General features: G+C 43.7%; 1 protein-coding gene across 6 annotated transcripts in view; it reads left to right on the top strand.

Annotated features, from left to right (window-relative positions):
* Positions 1-20,741, top strand: part of Fam13c (family with sequence similarity 13 member C) — a 112,047-nt gene that overhangs the window by 77,733 nt on the left and 13,573 nt on the right. For all 6 annotated transcript variants that reach the window (XM_052744742.1, XM_052744737.1, XM_052744738.1 and 3 more), the window contains 3 exons: positions 13,848-14,058; positions 15,371-15,509; positions 20,063-20,144. In XM_052744742.1, coding sequence (XP_052600702.1) covers positions 13,848-14,058; positions 15,371-15,509; positions 20,063-20,144 — 432 coding nt within the window. The remainder of the gene's footprint in view (positions 1-13,847; positions 14,059-15,370; positions 15,510-20,062; positions 20,145-20,741) is intronic.

Raw genomic sequence — 20,741 nt, 5'->3', positions numbered from 1 at the left:
GGAAGAATTAGAGAGGAAGGAAACACCAATTTACCTGAGTAGAAATGAAGAGGGGAGATTATCCTTCTCTTTACAAATAGGCCAGAGGCTTGTAGACAGCCCCTTGGATGGGATGGAGAGGGGAGGGTGGGGGAGGTGGGGGCAGACAGCAGGAAAGGGCTTAGGTGAGCAAGCTCTAGGAGAAGCCCCTAATCTCCAGGAGCCAGAGAAAGAGATTGAAAATAGCAATTTGATTCAGAAGCACGAACAGCAGTCCTCAACACACTTCTGTTTAAGGCCGTCTCCTGTGGCCAAAGCAGGCTGAAGAGTCATCTGCCTTGTTAGACTTTGTTTTAATAAGAGTGACTATAGGAGCCTTTCCTGTTATTTATATTCCTATGATGTGGACACTGTTTGTGCATCTTGTGATAAAAACCTACTGAAGTGAACTGTGAAATAATACTTGTTGGTGTCAGGACCCAAGGCCTAGTGGGACACAGCTGGTGAGTGGCAAAAGAGTGCCCTGTGGCCATGTGTCATTGACAGGTGGTGGCCTTCTTGGGGTGGTAGGTAAGCTCCCCTCCTGTACTGGCCACCGTGATTGGGTCAAATACAGATAGACTAGGGTAGGGGTCCAATCAGTGTCGTAAGTCAGATTGTTTACAGAATGCCTCCACTTCTTCAACCTTGTATTCTGTCTCTTCCAGACAAATAGCATACACAACATGTATGGAAGTCTCAAGCAAAATTGTAAATTGACCTTTGAATTGTCTGATGTTTGGACTAGCTGCCCAAGTATATAGCACAGAGTGTTTAATATTTGTTGTGTATTGGATATAGATGTGGTTTTTTTTGGTGTTTTCATGATGATTTTTAATTTTTGGATATCGATTATTTTGCATATTTTTTTGTCTTTCTGGGTCAACTGAATTTTGAACAAGCCTTAAAACCCCCTTGTGAAATGCAAATAAATTCTGAGCTTTCCTAGTGACTGCTCACAGAGAGGCACAGCAATGTCTTCTGTGTTCAGTGATAAATGGCAGGGACAGACTCTGAGAAAGGCCTTGTGGTTTCAGTACTGGATTTTTTTTTTTTTTTTAATGCAGAAAATTTGGAAGTACTCAGAGCTCTGCCAGGTAACTAGTTGAGGTGATTAGACTCTGGAAAATTTAGAGAGCTAGGTGTTTTCATGGTCCCTAGAGAGTTTCTTCATCTAGCTGAGGAATTGTCAAGATGATTAGAATTTGTAAAACGCTTTGGCGTGTGTGAGGTATGGGTTGGTCTCACGCACTTCCAAGTCACACTTCAACAGGAAGCCTGTACATTTTATGACTCACAGGTTCCTGTTCAGAACAGCAGTTTGTTTTCTGCTAATTAAAATGTAATTACATAATTTCTTTCCTTCTTCCGACTCCTTCCACTACCCCCTTAAATTCCTGGCCTCCTCGGTTTTTTTTTTTGTTATAACTCCCCGCTCCTCCCCCAACACAACCTGCTGAGTCTGTTCAGTATTTCAGGCATGTACATTATTTCAGGGCTGACTCCTTCATATTGGATAACCAATTAGGGGACTCCTCCCTGGGGAAGGGCTACTTTTCTTGCCCTCAACCTCCTACAGTTGCCTTAGTTCTTTGTCCAGGGGTGGGGGACATGTCCCGCTTTCATGTCCATAGATTGATTAGTAGCTCTTAATTGGTAGGAAGTGTCTATATGGATTTCTGGGGTTATATTTTAGTGTTTTGGAACTATAGGGCGTGTGTGTGTGTGTACCTGTGCATGAGTACATATGTGTGCATGCACATGCATTTAAATCTTTGGTGAAAAGAGGATTGCATATTGATGATCATAAATGACCACAAGTCCATAAAAGATTATATTAACAGAAATTTAATTTTCTTAAAGTCTTACCTTCTAACCCTGTGCTCGATGTTAGTATGAGAAGAACAAAATCCACCGAGGTGGATTTTTTATGGGAATTCCTGGACATAATTTGCCACCAGTGACTACTAATGGTAAAATTCACAAGTGTATATTAATGTCACTCTAAAAAGTGACTTCACTTTAGACTTCATTAGTACATGACTTATGTTATTTAAATTTTCACAGTACACATCTTGACGATTTGATCAAAGAGTGGTAGTCCCTTGTCTGGTGGTTCAAATAGTGGTCTTGAACTTGATTGTAAAGTTCCTACTTGCCCAGTAAGATGATTGAAATGGCTTCCTGTTCTGTGAAGCTAGTTCTGTGAAACACTCTGAGTAACAGGATCCACTGGTTAAGTGGACCTTTCACCTGCCACAAGAATGGGTTTCCCGGTGTCCTGTAGGCACAGTGTGTTCTCATTGGCATTATAGAGGCTTCTTACACACCATAGCCACTAGGAAGATTTTCCCGCATGGGGGTTTTCAGACTTTACCTTAGAGAAGTGGCCCACAACCTATGGGTTTCAACCCCTTTGCGGGGGGTGGGGGGGGTGGGGGGATGGGGGGGGCGAATTACCCTTCCACTGGGGTTGCTTAAGACCATCCTGCATATCAGATACTTACATTACGATTCATAACAGTAACCAAATTGCAGTTATGAAAGTAGCAATGAAAACGATGTTATGGTTGGGGGTCACCACAACATGAGGAACCATATTAAAGGGTCTCAGCATTAGGAAGGTTGAGAACCACTGCCTCAGTCAGTCTTGGAAGTCCTAGACTCTGCATATTTTATAAACACTCTGAGTAACAGGATCCACTGGTTAAGTGGACAATGTCTTAGGAAGAGAATTTCAAGGCTTCAGTGACTATAGTTTTTGTTATCATAACCCACAGGGAACTTACAACTCAGGATCTAGGGCCAATCAGCTTCATCCATTAACACCAAGATGAGGAAGGTGTTCATGTACCAAGGTCATAGGCAAGTGTGATGGTAAATGGACAAGGAAGGGGACGTACACAAATCTTAAGGGTACAGGGGACCCTAGAGTGAAGTGATGGGGGTAATTTGAGAGCATTGAAAGGACCAGGAACTGTTCTTGCTTATGGAGGACTGTTCTGGCTTTGGGGTGAAATGTCTCTCACATGCTGAGGAGTCCCAGTCCCAGATAATCTTGCATAGGGCATCCTACCTGTAACTTGGCAAAACACATAGTGTAGGATAGAAATTAATATGGATTGAATCTTTGTGTCTCCTAGTCTTTGGAGAAGGGGCCTTTTAGTGTAGCCCTCATGAATGGGACACTTCCTATCCTAAGAGTCCAGAAAGCTAGCTGACTGGCTTTCTACTTTATTAGGGTACAGAGAGAAGTCAGCTATTTGTAGCCTAGAAGAGGGCTCTCTCAATGGCTTGACATGGCTGGTGCCCTGACCTCAGACTTCCCACCTGCAGAACTGTGAGAAAGGAACTTTTCTTGTTTACCTAGTCTCTGGCAGTTTGTCATAGCTGCTCAGACTGACCAAGAGAGGAATCTGTGTGGTAGACACAAAACTCACTGTAGCTGGATCAGTGCTCATCATTTGAGTAAATATTTTCACTCTGGTATTAGTGTCTGTTCTGGGGTCACTGGGTGGAAAATGGCTTGAGGGTTATCTTGACAATGGCTTTTCATTTTGAAGTGTGCACAAGGAAATCTACAACGGTTATCAGTTTTAAAAATCCCTTTAAAACCGTGGGCATGAAATTTTTTCTTTTGATTTTAACAGAATGATGATGTCTCTAGGATCATTTTCCACGCCATTCCTGCCAATGGGAGTCATTTTTTTTCAGCTTCTCTGTTATATCTGTGTTTCTGGAAGAACTCAAGGACGGTCTGGCATTCCATGTGGCTGAGCATACCCTTTGTTCTGTCTCTCCAAGGTGACTGATAGAGTGGAAGTTTGAGTGAACATGGTCCTCAAAGATAGCTGAACATCCATTGCTATAAATATTCCTTCAGCAGTGTGTAGTTAAGATCTTGATTTATAAGTTCTCCATTTGAGTATGACAATGATGTTGACCATCTGTTTTCTCTTCAAGGATTCTGTGTGATCTATAGGTCTTGTCTTAGTCTGAGTCAAAGAAAGCCCTGTCTTCCCATTCCTGATTCAAAGCACTGCACTTGACCAGAGTTGCAAGTGACTTGGAAATCCCAGCGAATCTCCACATGACAGGGTTACACACCTCAATTTGCAAAATTAAAATGAGGGATGGAGCTAGATGCTGGACAAGCTTCCCAGAACTCAGTGCCACAGCGGGGTGTCACGAAATATGTTCTTGTAGGTGCAGTTTACAGTTGGATTTATAGAACAGAAAAGTATCTCAGGTGTCCCAATAGGTGGCCATCGTCATTCATATGACCCGTTCCCCAGCATTAGATAGGCTATAAAGCTTGGGTTAGAGAGGATCTATATCATTCCAACTTCAGGAGTTCACATGATCCCCCAATACCTCTTTGATGCTTTATTGCTTATATGGTTATGTAGAACTGCATGGGCTCTTCTGGGTATATATGCCTGCAAACCTTTCTTGAACCTTTTATATGTCATTTTATTATTATTATTATTATTATTATTATTATTATTATTATTATTATTTTGTTTTTTTGAGACAAGGTTTCTCTGTGTAACAGCCTTGGCTGTCCTGGAACTTGCTCTATAAATCAGGCTGGCTTCGAACTCAGAACTCAGAGATCTACCTGCCTTGCCTCCCAGGTGTCCAAGTGCTGGGATTAAACACATGTGCCACCACTGCTTGGCATTTTTATATATTATTTTTATATATAAAAATAAATATATCTTTTATGTATATGAATATTTTGCCTGCCTGCATGGATGTATATGTTCCATGTGTGCAGTGCCTACGGAGGTCAGAAGAGGGTGTTGGATCATCTGAAACTGGAATTACAGAAGGTTATGAGCTGCCCTGTTGGTGTTGGGAACTGAACTTGGGTCCTCTGTAAGAACAGTGAGCGCTCTTAACCACTGAACCACCTCCCAGGGCCCTTTCTAGAGCCTTCTGATCTTCTCAGAATGTACCACCATCTGTTTGAAGTAAAAAAAAAAAAAAAAAAAAAAAAAAAAAAAAAAAAAAAAAAAAAAAAAAAAAAAAAAAAAAAAAAAAAAAAAAAAAAAAAAAAAAAAAAAAAAAAAAAAAAAAAAAAAAAAAAAAAAAAAAAAAAAAAAAAAAAAAAAAAAAAAAAAAAAAAAAAAAAAAAAAAAAAAAAAAAAAAAAAAAAAAAAAAAAAAAAAAAAAAAAAAAAAAAAACTCCCTGAGAGAACTGCCAGCCCCCTAATGCCAGTAATGCTTAGGCTTGGAAGTGCGCCATATTGCATTGAGATGAGTAACATCAACACAAACTAACCATGTTCTCTTCGCTTGCTTCCAGGGGTTGAGTGGGTTTTTCTATTTTATCTTCTCCATAACCAACCGAGGCCAGCTTCATCACGATCCCCAGATTAAAGAGGGGAAAACAGCAGTGTAACTTGGCTGATGGTGCCACAGGTAGTGGTGGGCAGAGATTGGGAACAAAGGGGGCAGCTTGGGCTGGTGCTCCCCCAGTTCTTCTCCACTAGTGTTCACCATCCACTCAACTAAGCTGGCAGCCTATGTGCACTTCCTATAACTGCTTTGTCTACTAACTGTTTAAGTCTGTTCTTAGACTGAAGCTTCAAGACTCAGCTTTGCGGTCATGTTAGCGTCTCGGCTCAGAACTGCCCACGGGCCCTTGTGCCTTTCTTGAGTGTGCTGCTGGATTAAATTAGAGTTTTATTCACCAACATGGGCAGAGGCAGTTTATGTGGGGCTATTTTGTTTGTACTCTAACAAATAAAATTTGCCTGAAGATCAGAGAACAGAACCTGCCACTAGATTAAGCACAGAGGCCAGGCAGTGGTGGCACACACCTTTAATTCCAGCACTTGGGATCTCATGCCTTTGCTCCCAGTACTTGGGAAGCACACATGCCATTAATCCCAGCACTAGGAAGGCTGAGACAGGAAGTGGTATGGCTGAGTGGAGAAAGGCATATAAGGTAGGAGGAGACAGGAACTCAGTCTCTTAGGCTGAGGATTCCAGGGCATTCAGTTTGAGGATTCGTGGAGACAGGATCTTCCCCTTTCAGCTGAGGAGTTGGCGAGGTGAGAAGTGACTGTGGCCTGTTTACTCTGATCTTTCAGCATTTACCCCGATATTATAAGTCCAACTAGGATTCGTGCAACATCTGGTGTCCAACTTTTGGGGGGTGAATTCACAAAAAAGCCACTTGCCTGTGGCTTTGCAGCCACCAGCACAGGCCAGAGCTGTATGTGGCTGGAGTCTCCACCCGACCTGGGTCGGAGTCGCTACCCTGCCAGCTAAGATTTTGTTGCAGCCTCTCGGCAGGAGACCCCACAGGTTTTTGGGGGCTCCAGAAGCCACAAGAGTTGGCCACTTTTTTTCACATCCCCCCCATGCAGACAGCTGGCTCCTTCACCTCTTTCCTCTCCTGGTGGGTTGTGGCTTCCTCTGGCCCCCCTCCTCAGCCTGCTGCTTCACAGTCATCCAAACTGTCACTCTCAGCAGATTTGGTGACTCAGCCGGGATTTCTTAAAGGGGGGGAATTAGTTAAAAAAAGCCAGAGAGAGTCCCCCCCCCCACACATTAAAAAAAAAAAAAGGGAGACACTTTTACAATGGGAGGAGTTTGGTCTCTGTTACCTGAAGAATGGCCTCTCTGTTTAATCTAGTGGCAGGCTCTGTCCTCTGATCTTCAGGCAAGCTTTATCTGTTAAGAGTGCACACAAAATATCACCACAAGTTTAATTCTCCCAGATGCTACCATTCATGGGTGTGGGACAAGGCAAAATGAGCAGGGGACCCTAGCCTTCAATTTTCACAACACCATGGACATCTACAATGGCATCAGTTTAAAAAAAAAAAATGAATTAATGCCTTTTAAACTATGGGCATAAAACTTTTATTTTAACAAAATGATGATGCCTTTAGGGTTGTTTCCCAAGCCATTCCTGCTGATGTGAGTCACTTTCTCAGCTTTTCTATTATTTGTATGTTCTGTAAGAACTCAGAATCTGTTGCCCATCAAGCTTATTACATGTGGAGCGCAGACGGGTCAGTTCCCTCTGGCTCCATCACCCTCTGGCCCACACTGCAAGTCATCTGCCATTGTGATGCCTCCCATGGTTTGAGACGTTGACCCGAGGCTGTTTGGTGTTTTCACTCACTTGAAAATGATCTATAGCTATGACTGGAGGGATGGCTCAGCGGTTAAGATCACTGGCTGCTCTTCCACAGGACCCCGGTTCAATTCCCAACACCACGTGGTGGCTCACAACTGTCTGTAACTCCAGTTCTAGGGGATTCTGTATCCTTTTCTGGCCTTCCTGGGTACCAGATGCATATGTGTCACTCAGAAGGTAAGACAGCCATACATGTTTAAAAAAAAATACAGCACCTACAAACTTACACTTATCACTATGTACTTTCTCTTTGTGGTGATATTTTGTATATGCTCTAACAAATAAAGCTTGTCTGAAAATCAGAGGGCAGAGCCAGCCCTCTCTGAATTAGCCATAAAGGTCAGGCAGTGGTGGCACACACCTTTAATCCTAGCACTTGGGAGGCAGAGGCAGACAGATCTCTGTGAGTCCAAGCCCACCCTGGGCTACACGAGATTAATCCAGTCTAAAAGAGAAACAGCCAGGCGGTGGTGGCTCACACCTTTAATCGCAGTATTTGGGAGTCACACACCTTTAATCCCAGCACTAGGAAGGTTGAGACAGGAGGTGATATGGCTGGGCAGAGAAAGGAATATAAGGCGGGAGGAGACAGGAGTATGACTCCCCCTTTCGAGTATGACTCCCCCTTTCGGCTGAGGGCTAAGTCTGAGGATTCATGGAGACAGGATCTTCCCCTTTCTGCTGAGGAGTTGGTGAGTTGAGGAGTTGCTGTGGCTTGTTTCCTCTGATCTTTCAGCATTTACCCTGATATCTGGCCCCAGGTTTTTATTATAAGACCAATTAGGATTTGTGCTACTCCTCTTAGATGCCATTTTAGAAATGTAAAGTAAGATTAATCTAGGATCTATTTGTAAGCATTGGTACTGACATGTCTGTCAAAAAGACATTAATTCAACTTTGCCCTTTGCTTCATGTGTCAAGAGAGTTTGTATTCATTGCAAAACATGACCCAGTTATTCGGTTTTATTTTTAAATGACCTTGGTATGAGATTATTTCAGTATGAGATTTAGACCATAGCCTTCTTGAAAGGTCAAATGTGTTATTTATTGTTCATCTGGGTTCTGAAATAATAGCTCCTTGCACATCTTTATGAGCTGGTCTGGTGACCTTTCATAGGCTATTTAATATTCCATGCCTCAGTTTCCTCTTCTTGAAAATGGCAGAAAATTCTTAGTTTTGTTGTGAAATTATACAGAATAATATGTGTGAAACACGCCACACATGAATCATGGTAAATATTCAAGAAATGTTAGCTATTATTATTTTTAACTTTTAAATTATTTGTGTGTGTGCGTGTGTGTGTGTGTGTGTGTGTGTGTGTGTGTGTGTGTGTGTGTGTGTGTGTAGACATGCATGCCTTTATGAACCTGTGAAGATCAGAGGGCTACCTTTCAGGAATCAGTTGTCTCTTTTAATATGGCTCCTGGGGATTGGATTCAGGTTTTTAGACTTGACAACAAATGCCTTTGTCCTCTTAGCCTTCTCCATGGCCAAGTTATCATTATTTAACAGGGGGGCATTCTTGCCCATTCAGAATTTACTTTCCATTAGTTCCACCTCATGATGATTACCTTTGTCTTTAAATACCGACTGTCTCATCATTTCTAACTGTTTCATGGTGCGGGAGTAACATTCACAGTTCATTTTGGAAGTCCCCTCTAGAGTCTTGACAATGTGGTTGACATTGTACTAGTTTCCTTAAGCAGAAGCTATCTATAACAGCGATAATCTGTGGAGGAGATGGCTGAATAATCACTGATATTCAAGCTGAAGCTACATTTGTTGCACTAAAGTCTAGCCTGTGCTCTGCCTATGATATAACCTGACTCTGTGTTCTGCTAAATTTTTCTCCTCTGCTTTTATAGTGATCTTTGTAGCATTTAAAGTAGGTAGTGCTACCTTGACACTTTATCAAAGAAAGCACTTCAAAATGTATACATGGCCATGGCCATGTCTTAGGTCATTTCTAAAGCTACTTTTTTTTTGTTTTTTTTTGAGACAGGGTTTCTCTGTGTAGCATTGGAGCCTTTCCTGGAACTCACTCTGTTGCCCAAGCTGGCCTCGAACTCACAGAGATCTGCTTGCCTCTGCCTCCTGAATGCTGGGATTAAAGGCATGTGCCACCACTGCCCAGCTTTACAGCAGCCTTTTAGAATGGACAAGAATATGAGTCCTAGAACCCAAATTGCCGGATAGTTATTTAAACGGCTAGCCTAATCCAGAATTCCTTTCATCTGCTCTGTGACTCGTGGCCACCTTGGCATGGTGATACCTTCCACTATCCTTATAGATCTCTTAGCCAAGTAAGTCCACCTGCTTCCCCAGCAGCCAGTACATTGAGATGACTCTAGGTTTACCTGCATTCTCTTTCCTGCCTCCTTGTTGACCTACTAGCTCCTTCAGAAGCTCAAATACTGCACATTTACAGTGAAACCGGACGAAATCCACCAGATATTTTTGGTTGATGTCCTCGTTTGTTTTCTGGTGCTGTGATGAAATGCTGACCAGAAACCACCAGGGGAGAAAAAGGTTTATTTCAGCGTAGGATTTTATAGTCCCTCATCATCCAGGGAAGCCAGGGCAGGAACCCAGGCATTGAAGCAGAGGCGTGGAAAAGTGTTGCTTCTTTTTCAATTTCTGAATGCAGTTTCCTGACTTCATTTCCCTGTATCATGTACAGCGACTTCTCTTACACAGCCCAGCCATACCTGCCTAGGAGTGGTGGGCTGGGTCCTCCTTCATCAATTAGCAATGAAGAAAAACCCTTACAGATATAGCCAGAGGCCATTTTCACCTGGACAATCCATCAGTTAAAGTTCCCTCTTCTTCCCAGGTGACTCTAGGTTGGGGTCAGGTTGATAGATGAAGCTAACTGTGACAGCTGGGTTTGTTTCCATAGCCTTCCTACTGTGTGTGACAGTATTGCCCCTCCCATGTTGCCTGTTCTGAGACCACCAGAGCCGAAACTCTTAGACTTGGAAATCGCTAAGATCATGGACATGCTTTAGGCTTATTTCACTCCCCAAACCCGGCCAAGGCTGGTGGTTGGCCCTTGGACTATATCTGAATGTTACCTAAGCGCCCACCCCAGTGGCAAACCCGAGAGTGAAATTAATGAGTCCGCAAGACTCTGGCTTCTGTACTGTTCTGCCAGATCTGAACGAGCCCTCTCAGGCTCTTGCAGAGATATATTTAAAGTTTCAGTTGCTTTGAAAAATCCACATTAGGAAGATACATTTTTAAATCTGACTGACTCATTGTAACGTAACATCTGCTTCTGCCTGGGGTTGCAGCCAGCTCAGAAGTAGTCTCTTGGCCTCCATATACTGGAGGTAATGCTTTCTCTGCTTCGTGGTCCCCTACTGTGCAGTGAGTGGGCTGCCAGAGACACAGCAGCTTCCAGCAACAGAAATGAGTCATCTTCTACTTGAGGAACTGGTCAGACCACCATGCCATGCCTCCCCTCCCCCCATCGCCCCCAGGATGGGTCAGCCTAGCTGTATACCTTCCCTGCTGATTGAAAACCAGCTTCACATGGCTGCCATGCAGAAATCTCAGAACAAGTGTTAGGACACTGTGAGTCACTCCACAGACACTTGATCGTCTTCTTCTTTGAAAATAAGCATTGACAGGAGGTCCAGGATGTTGAGGCATAAATTGATTGACAACTCTCCTAGTGTACCCCATAGATGCTCCTAGGAGGTTCTCAGAATAATATTTATCTCCCTTATTTATAATAGTTATTAAACTAACAGTTCTCAAGGAGATCACTTATCAATTTCCTATGCCTTATCCTAACGTCTCACCAAGGATGCATGGACAAACTTTGGTTTCGTTTTGGAAATTGTTTTAAGATTGAGTTCAGGGCCCCCTGCATGCTAGTGCAAGTGCTCGGCCCCCAAGCTCACCCCTAGCTCAACATTGGGAAGTTTAAGATGAATTATTTTAATGTTGATTAGTTTAATAGGTGTGGGTAGCTAGCCAATCAGATTAACAGCTTCTTTGATGTGATTCTCCTGATTAAACTGAAAATTTAAAAACTAAGTTGCAATTATATCTAGACACACACGTAATATGAAAAATAGGTTGCGTGGATATGTTAAAAGTTCATAAGGATATGGCTTTATTTAATGTCATCCTCTCTTAGCCTTGTGAGGAAGGCATCATTAATCTCATTCAGTAGATGAAGAAACCAAATTTTAAAATTTCATTTTTGGACAAGTGTGTAAAGTGCCACTAAGCCTGACCACATGAGCTTGGCCCCCAGGACTCACATTATGAAAGGAGAGAACCAACTTTAGAAAGTTATACTGTGACTATCACATGGTATCCATGTGTATACACACGAGAGTGCACACATGTGGGGACACACACACACACACACACACACACACACACACACACACTGTTAAAAGCTTCATTATAGCCTGTTTGTGTGAGCCTGGGAAAGACCTAGGAGTCACACTTACAATTTCTGCTTTGTTGCACTTAGACTGATGTCACCACTCTAGAAGGGGTGGGACCAGGGTGGATGGAGCCAATAAATGAGGTGGACTTGAGTCTTTTACAATAACCAACTTTATTCAGAGCCTCGGACAATTTATACTCTGAGGGTTAAGAAAGGCCACATAAGTAAAGTTCTCATGAGTTCAAGCTGTATACAATCATAAGGACAAACCACACATGGCACAAACATGTTTTCCCATAGAGGCATTTAAAGCATAGTTTAAACATTTAATTGAATAATAGCAGCAAGCAGTAATGAGTAATCCGAAGTAAACTCACTTCTATCCTCTATACCTGGGAGGAGCACGAAAACACATTCCAAGAACAATTCCATGTTTTGAAGAAACTGAGGTCACAAGACTCTTGTTTTGTGGAGTATTCTCACAAGCCCTTAGATTTCCCACAGGACTTCATTCCTGGACTGTTCTGATAGTTTAAGATGTCTTCTTCACCTTTTAGGAACCCCTACCTCAAATTTTACACTAATTCGGGGTTTCTTTTTATAAAGTTTAAGATACATCTGTTACAGAGATTTTGGAAATTGCAAAGAATAATTTCTTTTATTGTTGCATGAGCACTTAACATGAAGTCCATCCTATAACCATTTATAAGTGGGGTCCTGCATTGCTAGCTTATAGAGCAAATCTTCCCTTGTGTGTCTTTTCATAGCTCTGTATGTCTGGTACAAGGAATCAGAAGGAAGTCGTGAAACTGGCTGAATCCCCACACACAGTATAGACTTACCAGATTCTTGGCTCCCAGCCCCTTCCTCTAAACCATAACATATCATGCCATGGGTTCTGGCATGTTGCCCCTTACTTTGGAAGAAACAAAGATTATGTCCTCAGGATCCTTGAGAAGCCACCAAGTTCAAGGTGGCCATACACTTCTCCCTGTGGGGTTGGAAGAGGCTGCCAGCTCTGCTCCCAGATGGCAGGGCTGGCTTTGAGTCTGCCTTGGCCTCTTTTGAGCAGAGTGCTCAATGAATCTGTCTACACAAGTGTACACACAAATACACTTGCCAACTGATTTAATTAAACCTGTTTTCAATTCAAATGGTTATGTTTGGACAAGAACTAAGGCTCTACCAAACTACCAGTAGTATCAGCTCTCTAGAGGAACAGAACTCATATAACATATATGTAAATGTATAGTATAATATAGTATAAATACCATATGTAGTTATACACACATACATAAACATATATACATGCATATATACATAACACACACACATACACACATATATAAGTGAGGCTTATTAGGATGGCTTATCAGCTGTGGTCCAGCTAATCCAACAATGGATGTCTACCAATGGAATGTCCAAGAATCCATTAGTTCTTTAATCTACAAGGCTGGATATCTCAGCTGGTCTTTACTATACTTTAGAATCCTGAAGTAGGTTTTTATCTTATTATTTCTTCTTCCCTCCTTCCCTCTCTCCCTCCCTCCCTTCCTTCCTCCTCCTCCTCCTCCTTCCTCTTCTTAAGATTTTATTATATTGTGTATATGTGTGTGTAAAAACAATGCCATGGCACATGTGAGGGTCAGAGAACAACTTATTGGAATTGGTTTTCTCCTCCAATCATGTGGGTCTCAGTGATTGAACTGAGCTCATTCCGGCTTAGTGTTTACATACTGGCCCAGCGGCATTGCTGCTGTGTATTGAACTCTGTGGTTTCTATTGGGCACATTCTGGACATCATGCATGTTGGTAAGTCCTCATTTTAGAGAATGACTCCTCACCCGTCTTCCTCTGTTTCCTTCCTCTCTTCCTACTTCCTCGCCCCCACTCCTTTCCTGACAAATACATAATTCTGTTCCTCACAGTCTGTATCTTTTGCCCAAACTCTCTTACTCATCTCCTTCCAGTGTGCCCTCTGACCGTGCAAATGATATGAAATGTGATCTTTGTGCTGTGCTGATTTGGATAACCCATTCTGAAATAGTCATCCAACACCTTTGTTGGGGGCTTTGTAATATTTTCTATCTAGCTTTTGTGAGAACAAACATGACAGTGTTTTGAAAGCTTTTCATAGCTCCAGAAGGGAGACATGACAGAAACATGCCGTTATCATTGATGTTATGATCTTTATTTAGGAACATGACAGCCTAAGGCTCTCTGTCACTTCTAAGTCTGGATCTCTCATCTTGTTTTCCCAGACCCCGTGCCAACTCATAAAGATGCGCAGAGTGACACCGATGGAACACCAGAAGACCTCCAGTCTGCAGGCACCAGCAGGCTGCTCTATCACATCACTGATGGTGATAATCCGTTGCTGTCACCACGGTGCTCCATCTTTAGCCAAAGTCAGAGGTTCAACTTGGACCCTGAGTCAGCCCCTTCTCCACCCAGCAGCCAGCAGTTTATGATGTAAGAAAGCCCACTTTGATGACCACCTTCATTTAATACAGTTTTCCAAAGACATCCATAACACACAGTGACATTCAGCTCTGAAATAGGGCAGATGTGCCCATGGAATACAGCTGTGAGACTGTGCGATAAAGCAAGGTTCTCCCTCTCCAGTTGGGAATACCACTTCTGTATTGATCTGAGGTCTGAGGAAGAAATGGTCACGAGAGTCAAAATACGTTTGGATGTTTTGGGTAGAATGAGAAGTGTGTGTCTGCGCAAACATCTAGAGTGTCATTCTTAACTAGCTCAGTGTGCTTCCCATGTCCAACAGTGGATGGAATGTAAATGACAAAGGCCTCCCTTCAGCTCCCTGTTGGGTTCTAGAAAAGTGGTATCTGAAAATAACTATTGTCCTCTCCAAATCAAATGGGCCTATAGCAGTATCTATAAGTCAGATGTGCCCCCCTCCCCAACATTGGTCAGTTAGCAGTTATTGTAAGATGTGGTGCCTGTAACTGACTCCCATTGATCATTTATCTGTTTCTTCCTGTGTGTCAGATGTGACCCCCACATTGGTCATTTTAGCAGCATTACCCTGTGTGCCTGAAGTGGGGTCCACACACGCTCTGCAGTTGTTCTTTGCATTTGAGACTGGAGTAAGTTCTAGGAACTATGTGGTATTCATTTTTAGCTTGCACAGATAATTTTGGTGTGTAATTAAAAGGGAGACTCCCTTGGCAAAAGTATATGCTCTCTTGATGTCCCTAGTTTTTTCCTTCAAAACATATACTATTCTCGAGTTTATCCCAGCCTGGGTTCCTATAGGATGGATCACGTATGATGAATCCAAGGGACTTAATGAGTCATTATAATTGCATGGAAATTGTGTTTCATGTGAGACCCTGGAAGTATTTTCTGGAGAGAGGGCTGTTCCTTGTGACATATTTGAAAAGGTTCTTTTACTCAGGATAGTTAACCACACATTTAAATCTTGCTTGAAAGCATCAGTGACTGTGACCTGTACAACCGGTTGAAGGGGGCGCCTCAGCAGGGCTGTCTGAGTCCCAAGCTGGCCTTACTGTGCTTTGAGAAATGTATTTCTTGTGCTGCTGATATTTTGACATTTGTATGTGAAAAGTCCCCAAGGATATTGGCCCACAATGCAATGCTGTGGTCAGAGGTCACAAGCGATGATGAGGGCTCCCGGTTGACTAGTCACATAAGGAGATGCCCTCTGGAATTCTCTCATCTCCCCGGTTCAAAGGTTAGGCAGCAGTGTTCACGGAAGCCTCTTGCTGAAATGTTCTTTGTCCGTCTCTAACCATGGCAGGCCAAGAAGCTCTTCTCGATGCAGTGGTGGGGATGGCAAGGAGCCCCAGACCATCACACAGCTCACTAAGCACATCCAGAGCCTCAAGAGGAAGATTCGAAAGTTTGAAGAAAAATTTGAACAAGAAAAGAAATACCGGGTAAGTATCTCAGCGTTAACAAGTGGGAGTTTTCTTGGGTCTCCATTCCTTGGTTTTGGCTTCCCCTCTTGGCTGGAGGACAGCTCTGTACCCACTGGTCACCCATCCCCTGTCCCCGCTCTCCCATCATGAGTTAAGTTTAATGGTGAGTCTGTCTTGTTTTACCTATAGGCAGCCGATCTCTGCTAATTACATCCTACTCACTACAACTCTTATTTTTAAACTAATTGATTATTCATTTCCCCAGTCTTTCTGAGCATCCTTATTACATCCTACTCACTACAACTCTTATTTTTAAACTAATTGATTATTCATTTCCCCAGTCTTTCTGAGCATCCTTATGGACACTAGGATTTTCTTGATCAAAAATTTGGAAACCTTCTGAATGTTGGATTTTCTTTACCCGTGTATTGATAAGGACGTAAGGACCCAACATGCAGAAACTCTGACTGCCGAACATAATGGTGGGAAGGAAGTGTAATTGGTTTTGTGTGTTTGTTTGTTTTGGTGGTTTTTTTTTTTTTTTGCCATGAAAGAAATGTCCTGGTGGATGAGTGATGACTTCTCAGGTGGCACCTGCTCAGGCCACTCTTGAGAACAAATGGAACCCTCTTTTCCCAGCAGACACCGGTCCTTCTGCTGGGATGGCAGAGTTGCCAGCATAGTTTCATCTTTTCTCATACAGGAAACCACAGAGCCTCAGATAAGGGTCAGCTTGACCAACGCTGCTTTTATTTATTTTCTCTCTTGGTGACCATGGAGTAGAGACAATTCAAATTCACAGAGAATTGCACAAAGATAGTGGGTCTCTGGTGGACAGCCCAGAGCAGCTTGTTATTAGAATAAAATAGAGCAGGGAATAATCTCTCAGACATCTTGAAATATTTAGAGACCCAATAGGCTCTCAGTACAGAGGCAATCGGAAGGTTCCTGTGAGTGTGTGATAGGTTTTTTTTTTGGGGGGGGGAGTGGCGATGGGGTGATGTTCCCCCTCTCACTTCCTGTCCTGCGTGGCCTTGGCTTCACTGAGGAGGTTTTAAAGGATTGGTGTTTAGTTTTATAGAAAGTGTGCAATCAGATTGACTTTCAAGAGTGTCTAAGCAAGGATGGTACAGATTCTTCTCTTCATTCGGCAGTCATGGCTACTCTGTCCATGTAGAAGGGTGTCTCTATTGTCTCAGCCTGTATCCTATAGATAAGTAAGTCCGGACCCACTGAAGACTTCTAGCTAGCTGTGAGCTATCCCTTGGGGCTTGGAACAGTAAATTAGCAAAGAGCAGGCTTGGGGGGTGGTGTCACAGGATTCTTAGTGCCCATCTTTGATAGCCCCGGTATTCTGGGAGGAGCTGGTTCCACCTTTGATCTGCTGGAGCTTACCAGATCTGTCACGCCATCCCTGTAGGTAGACCCTGCAGAGTGATAAATGGGGGTTCTATTTCCCAGCCTGTTCACACTTGTGAGCCAGCAGTTCCTGAGTCACACTGTTGTGGACTTCACCCCAACACAAGCCCTCAGCAGCCTTGTGAGGACATACTACTTCTCGTTCTGAGTCGTGCAGCAGTAACTGAAGTTTGCAGACACTGTTGGAGGGACCTGTGTGACACTTACTGCAGTGTTGGCCATGAAGAGAGCGAAAGGTCCTCGGTATTACCAACCTTTTAGTGTGTTTGCATAGTACCAAGCAGGCCCCCTGACAGGCTCTGTCTTGGAAGAAAGTGAAAGGGCTTGTGCACATTAAGTCTGCACTGGGTCCCCCCATCTGTGCTGTGTACCTGGGTTATTTTTCTCAACTATTACAGCCATCAACAATTGCCTATTTTGTTAGAATTTCTCCTGACACATTTCATTCTCTCTTGAGAACTTTATAGCCAAGAGAGGAGACAGTCTCTCTCTCTCTCTCTCTCTCTCTCTCTCTCTCTCTCTCTCTCTCTCTCTCTCTCACACACACACACACACACACACACACACACACACACACATGCTCATACACATCATAGGAACTGGGGTATCCTCTTGCTCCTCATTTGTCAGGGTCCAGGCTGTGGTTAGAGGCCTGGCAAGGCAATTGTCACGTGGAAGGCCTGCTTCCCTTCCCATCAGCCAGACTGTGGTATTAATGCTTCTTCTGGTGATTTCTGAGTCTCAGCTCCTTCTGGGCTTCTGTTTTTGTAATGTTCACAGATACATGTCTTTCCATCTCTGACAAATGAAGCCCTGAATAGGAAGGGCTAGATCATCCAAATGTTCACTTTCAATAGAATATGTTAAAACTGGACAAAGTGAGCCAAATTGAATTGCCCATCAGGAGTCTTTCTAAAGTGTCTTATGAACCACTTTTGACTTAGAACAAATCTACTGCAATAGTATCTGTAATGTCATACCTGGCTACCTCCTTTTATTCATCCCTAACAAAGCCTATGGTGGTGAGTTTGGGTGTCTGACCGCCCCACTAGACATTTCCATTCAGACGCAAAGAGGCCTGAAAAACTACTGTGAATCCGTGGAAACGTCTGTGATTTCGGAGCCATCTTCCACACAAGCTGAAGTCAACCCTCAGAAGGCTCCCTCAAGGGCAGAAAAAGAAAAAGAAAATTCATTTCTGCAACTGATTTCAGGCTTTCGAGTCCTTTGTCATGAAATTCAGTTTCCAATTCCCCCTTCGTCCAGAGGGTGGGGAAAAACTTCCTACTCTGTTGGTCACTGGCTTAAGATCCTGGTGTGTTTTGTGTAGTTTGTATATTCCTTTGGCCGTGGAGGGGGTAGATTCAGCGAAGCATCGCTTACCTGCATAGATATGTTCTCAGAATAGAGAATTCTCTGAGAGTTCCGAGAGACCAAATGTAAAACTTAGACTGTCATTCGTGTGTGTGTGTGTGTGTGTGTGTGTGTGTGTGTGTATGTATGTATCTGTATCTAGACAGCTAAGCCCATAACAGGGTTCTAGCACAGGGCTTTCTTCTGGAAACCCTAGGTGGGACTACATTAAGCCTTATCATTATTATTTATTTCCGAAGGGAAGGCTTCAGAAACCCGTGTCACTGTCCATGGTACTGACAGTCCAGGGCTCCATCATGGAAGGTGTAGTCCCCCATCCGTCGTCTTCTGAGAAAAAAAATCCCTGTGATTTTCCTTCAGTCTTCCTTTCCACCTTGACTTTTAGTTGTGGGTTTCTGTGTCACCCCATAACCGACTGAATCATTCCGTGTTCTCACAGTGAACCCAGCACTCATGCATATCTAACGATGTCACACAAGCGCCTTTGTCTCCTTTGACATCCAATGTGCTTTCCATCATCCTGTGCCTGTCACTGAAGACTTGCTCATCTCTCGTGGGTGAAGTGGGTCTTCAAGCACTGGCTGCTGACAGTGCGGGCACTTCAGCCTGTCACCCCTGTGCAGGAGGCAGCCTGAGCATCACAGTGTGGGTAGTCTCAGGCGGGGGGAACCATCTTCAGTCTGCTTTTAAGTTAGGATGATAGCTTTGGCTGAAGGACACTCATTGTGATCTGTGGTATAGAGGGTAAGGGTGTCTGCCCACCTTTACCGACTGATTTCTCATTTTTTGGGGAAAGTTCACTTTTGTGCTCTGAGAAGGAATTCAGAAGTGAGTGATCTGACTGGCCAAGTCACATGTCTCCCTTCATGTGTGTTTGTCCGTGAAGACACATTCAGAAGGCCTGGTAGAAATGCCATTGCCACCACCCTCTACTGCTAGTGAGATGAAGCTAATAGCCACTTTTGTGGTCTGAGCTGCACTTTTCTGTATTGCTCAGTGTGCACCTGGAGCTGTTTACAGTGCTTTATAGATATTAATCCATTGCAGGAACTCTGTGAGGGAGACACTGTAATCCTCACATATTTAATACATGAGCAATAGAGCACAAAGGAGGTGAATAATCTGCCCAAAGTGACATGCATGATCAAGTTTCACTTTAAAGCTAGCCCAGTGGGATCTTGAATTCTAATAGTGCTGTTCCCCCAATAAAGTGGCTTTCCGGACCATTATCAAGTTTCAGAGACCATGGGGGTCTGCTTTTGTGAGCTTTGAGGGCATGCCTGGTGGATTCTCACCAGTTGGCTAGTGTTCCCCATCAGGGCCCAGTCCCGAGCCATGTGCAAAGTAGGAAGCATTCATTTTTGTATGATCACTGTGTTCATCTCCATCTGTAGGGAGTATGGCCTGGGAATGAGTGATGGGCTGTGGGTGGCCTGTGCGGTGATGGACAGTGGGATGTCCTGGCATGGTTAGGATGTGTGAAAATGTATGAGGTATTTTGGCATGCTTCAGAATAATGCCCATGGAGGGAGGAGTGGAAGTAGAGAACAGTCTCAGTCACTGGAACCCTGCCCCGACGCCTCTCCTACCTCAGTGTGTCTCAGATTAACTATATGGCTCAGCTGCTTAACAGTTTTGGTTGTCTTTTTTTTTCTTCTTCTTCTTCTGTCTCTCCTCCTCTCTCCTTTCCTTCCCCCTCCCTCCCTAACCCTCTCCCCCTTCACACTCCCTCCTCTCCCCTTGTCACTCCCATGCATTTCTACTTTCCACTCCTGTAGCCTTCACACGGGGACAAGACTTCGAACCCTGAGGTTCTGAAATGGATGAATGATTTGGCTAAAGGACGCAAACAGCTCAAAGGTGAGTGCCTCTTCTCTCAGAGAGCCACCAGTCAGAACAGCATAATGGCCAGGGCAATTGCAGGCCACTTCTGCCCGAGCCTTCTTGAGCTTTGGTTTCCTGCTTAGACTGGCGCTCCATGTAAGATGACAGACAGCCTTTGGCTCCCCACATCATTCAGGCCCTCTTAATAAACCTCCTGCAGAAGAGACCTGGGACCTCCAGCCAACCTGTGGGGGTCTAACCTCCCTAGTTTATAGCAGGAATCTTAAAAGTTCTTATTAATAAAATCAAACCTGGGGCCAGTTATTGGGGTGAAATGCTGGATGGTCAGAGAGACAGAACAAGCCACAGCTAACCTCACCTGGCCAACTTCTCAGCTGGTCTTGTTTCCTCAGACTGGAAGCCTCTGAGTCCTCATCCAGAATGGGTCTCAGCTGAACTGCTGTTCAAAAGCCTGAATGCTTAACCAATCCAAATGCTTCTAGTTTCTGGTCTTCACGCCTTATAAACCTTTCTGCTTTCTACCACCACTCCCTGGGATTAAAGGCGTGAGTCACCATGCCTGGCTGTTTCCAATGTGGCCTTGAACTCACAGATCCAGAGGGATTTCTGTCT

The sequence above is a fragment of the Peromyscus californicus genome, unplaced genomic scaffold, assembly GCF_007827085.1.
Source record: "Peromyscus californicus insignis strain IS unplaced genomic scaffold, ASM782708v3 Scaffold_19__1_contigs__length_69161282, whole genome shotgun sequence".
NCBI classification, from domain to species: Eukaryota; Metazoa; Chordata; class Mammalia; order Rodentia; family Cricetidae; genus Peromyscus; species Peromyscus californicus.
This window is presented reverse-complemented; position numbering and strand designations above follow the sequence as displayed.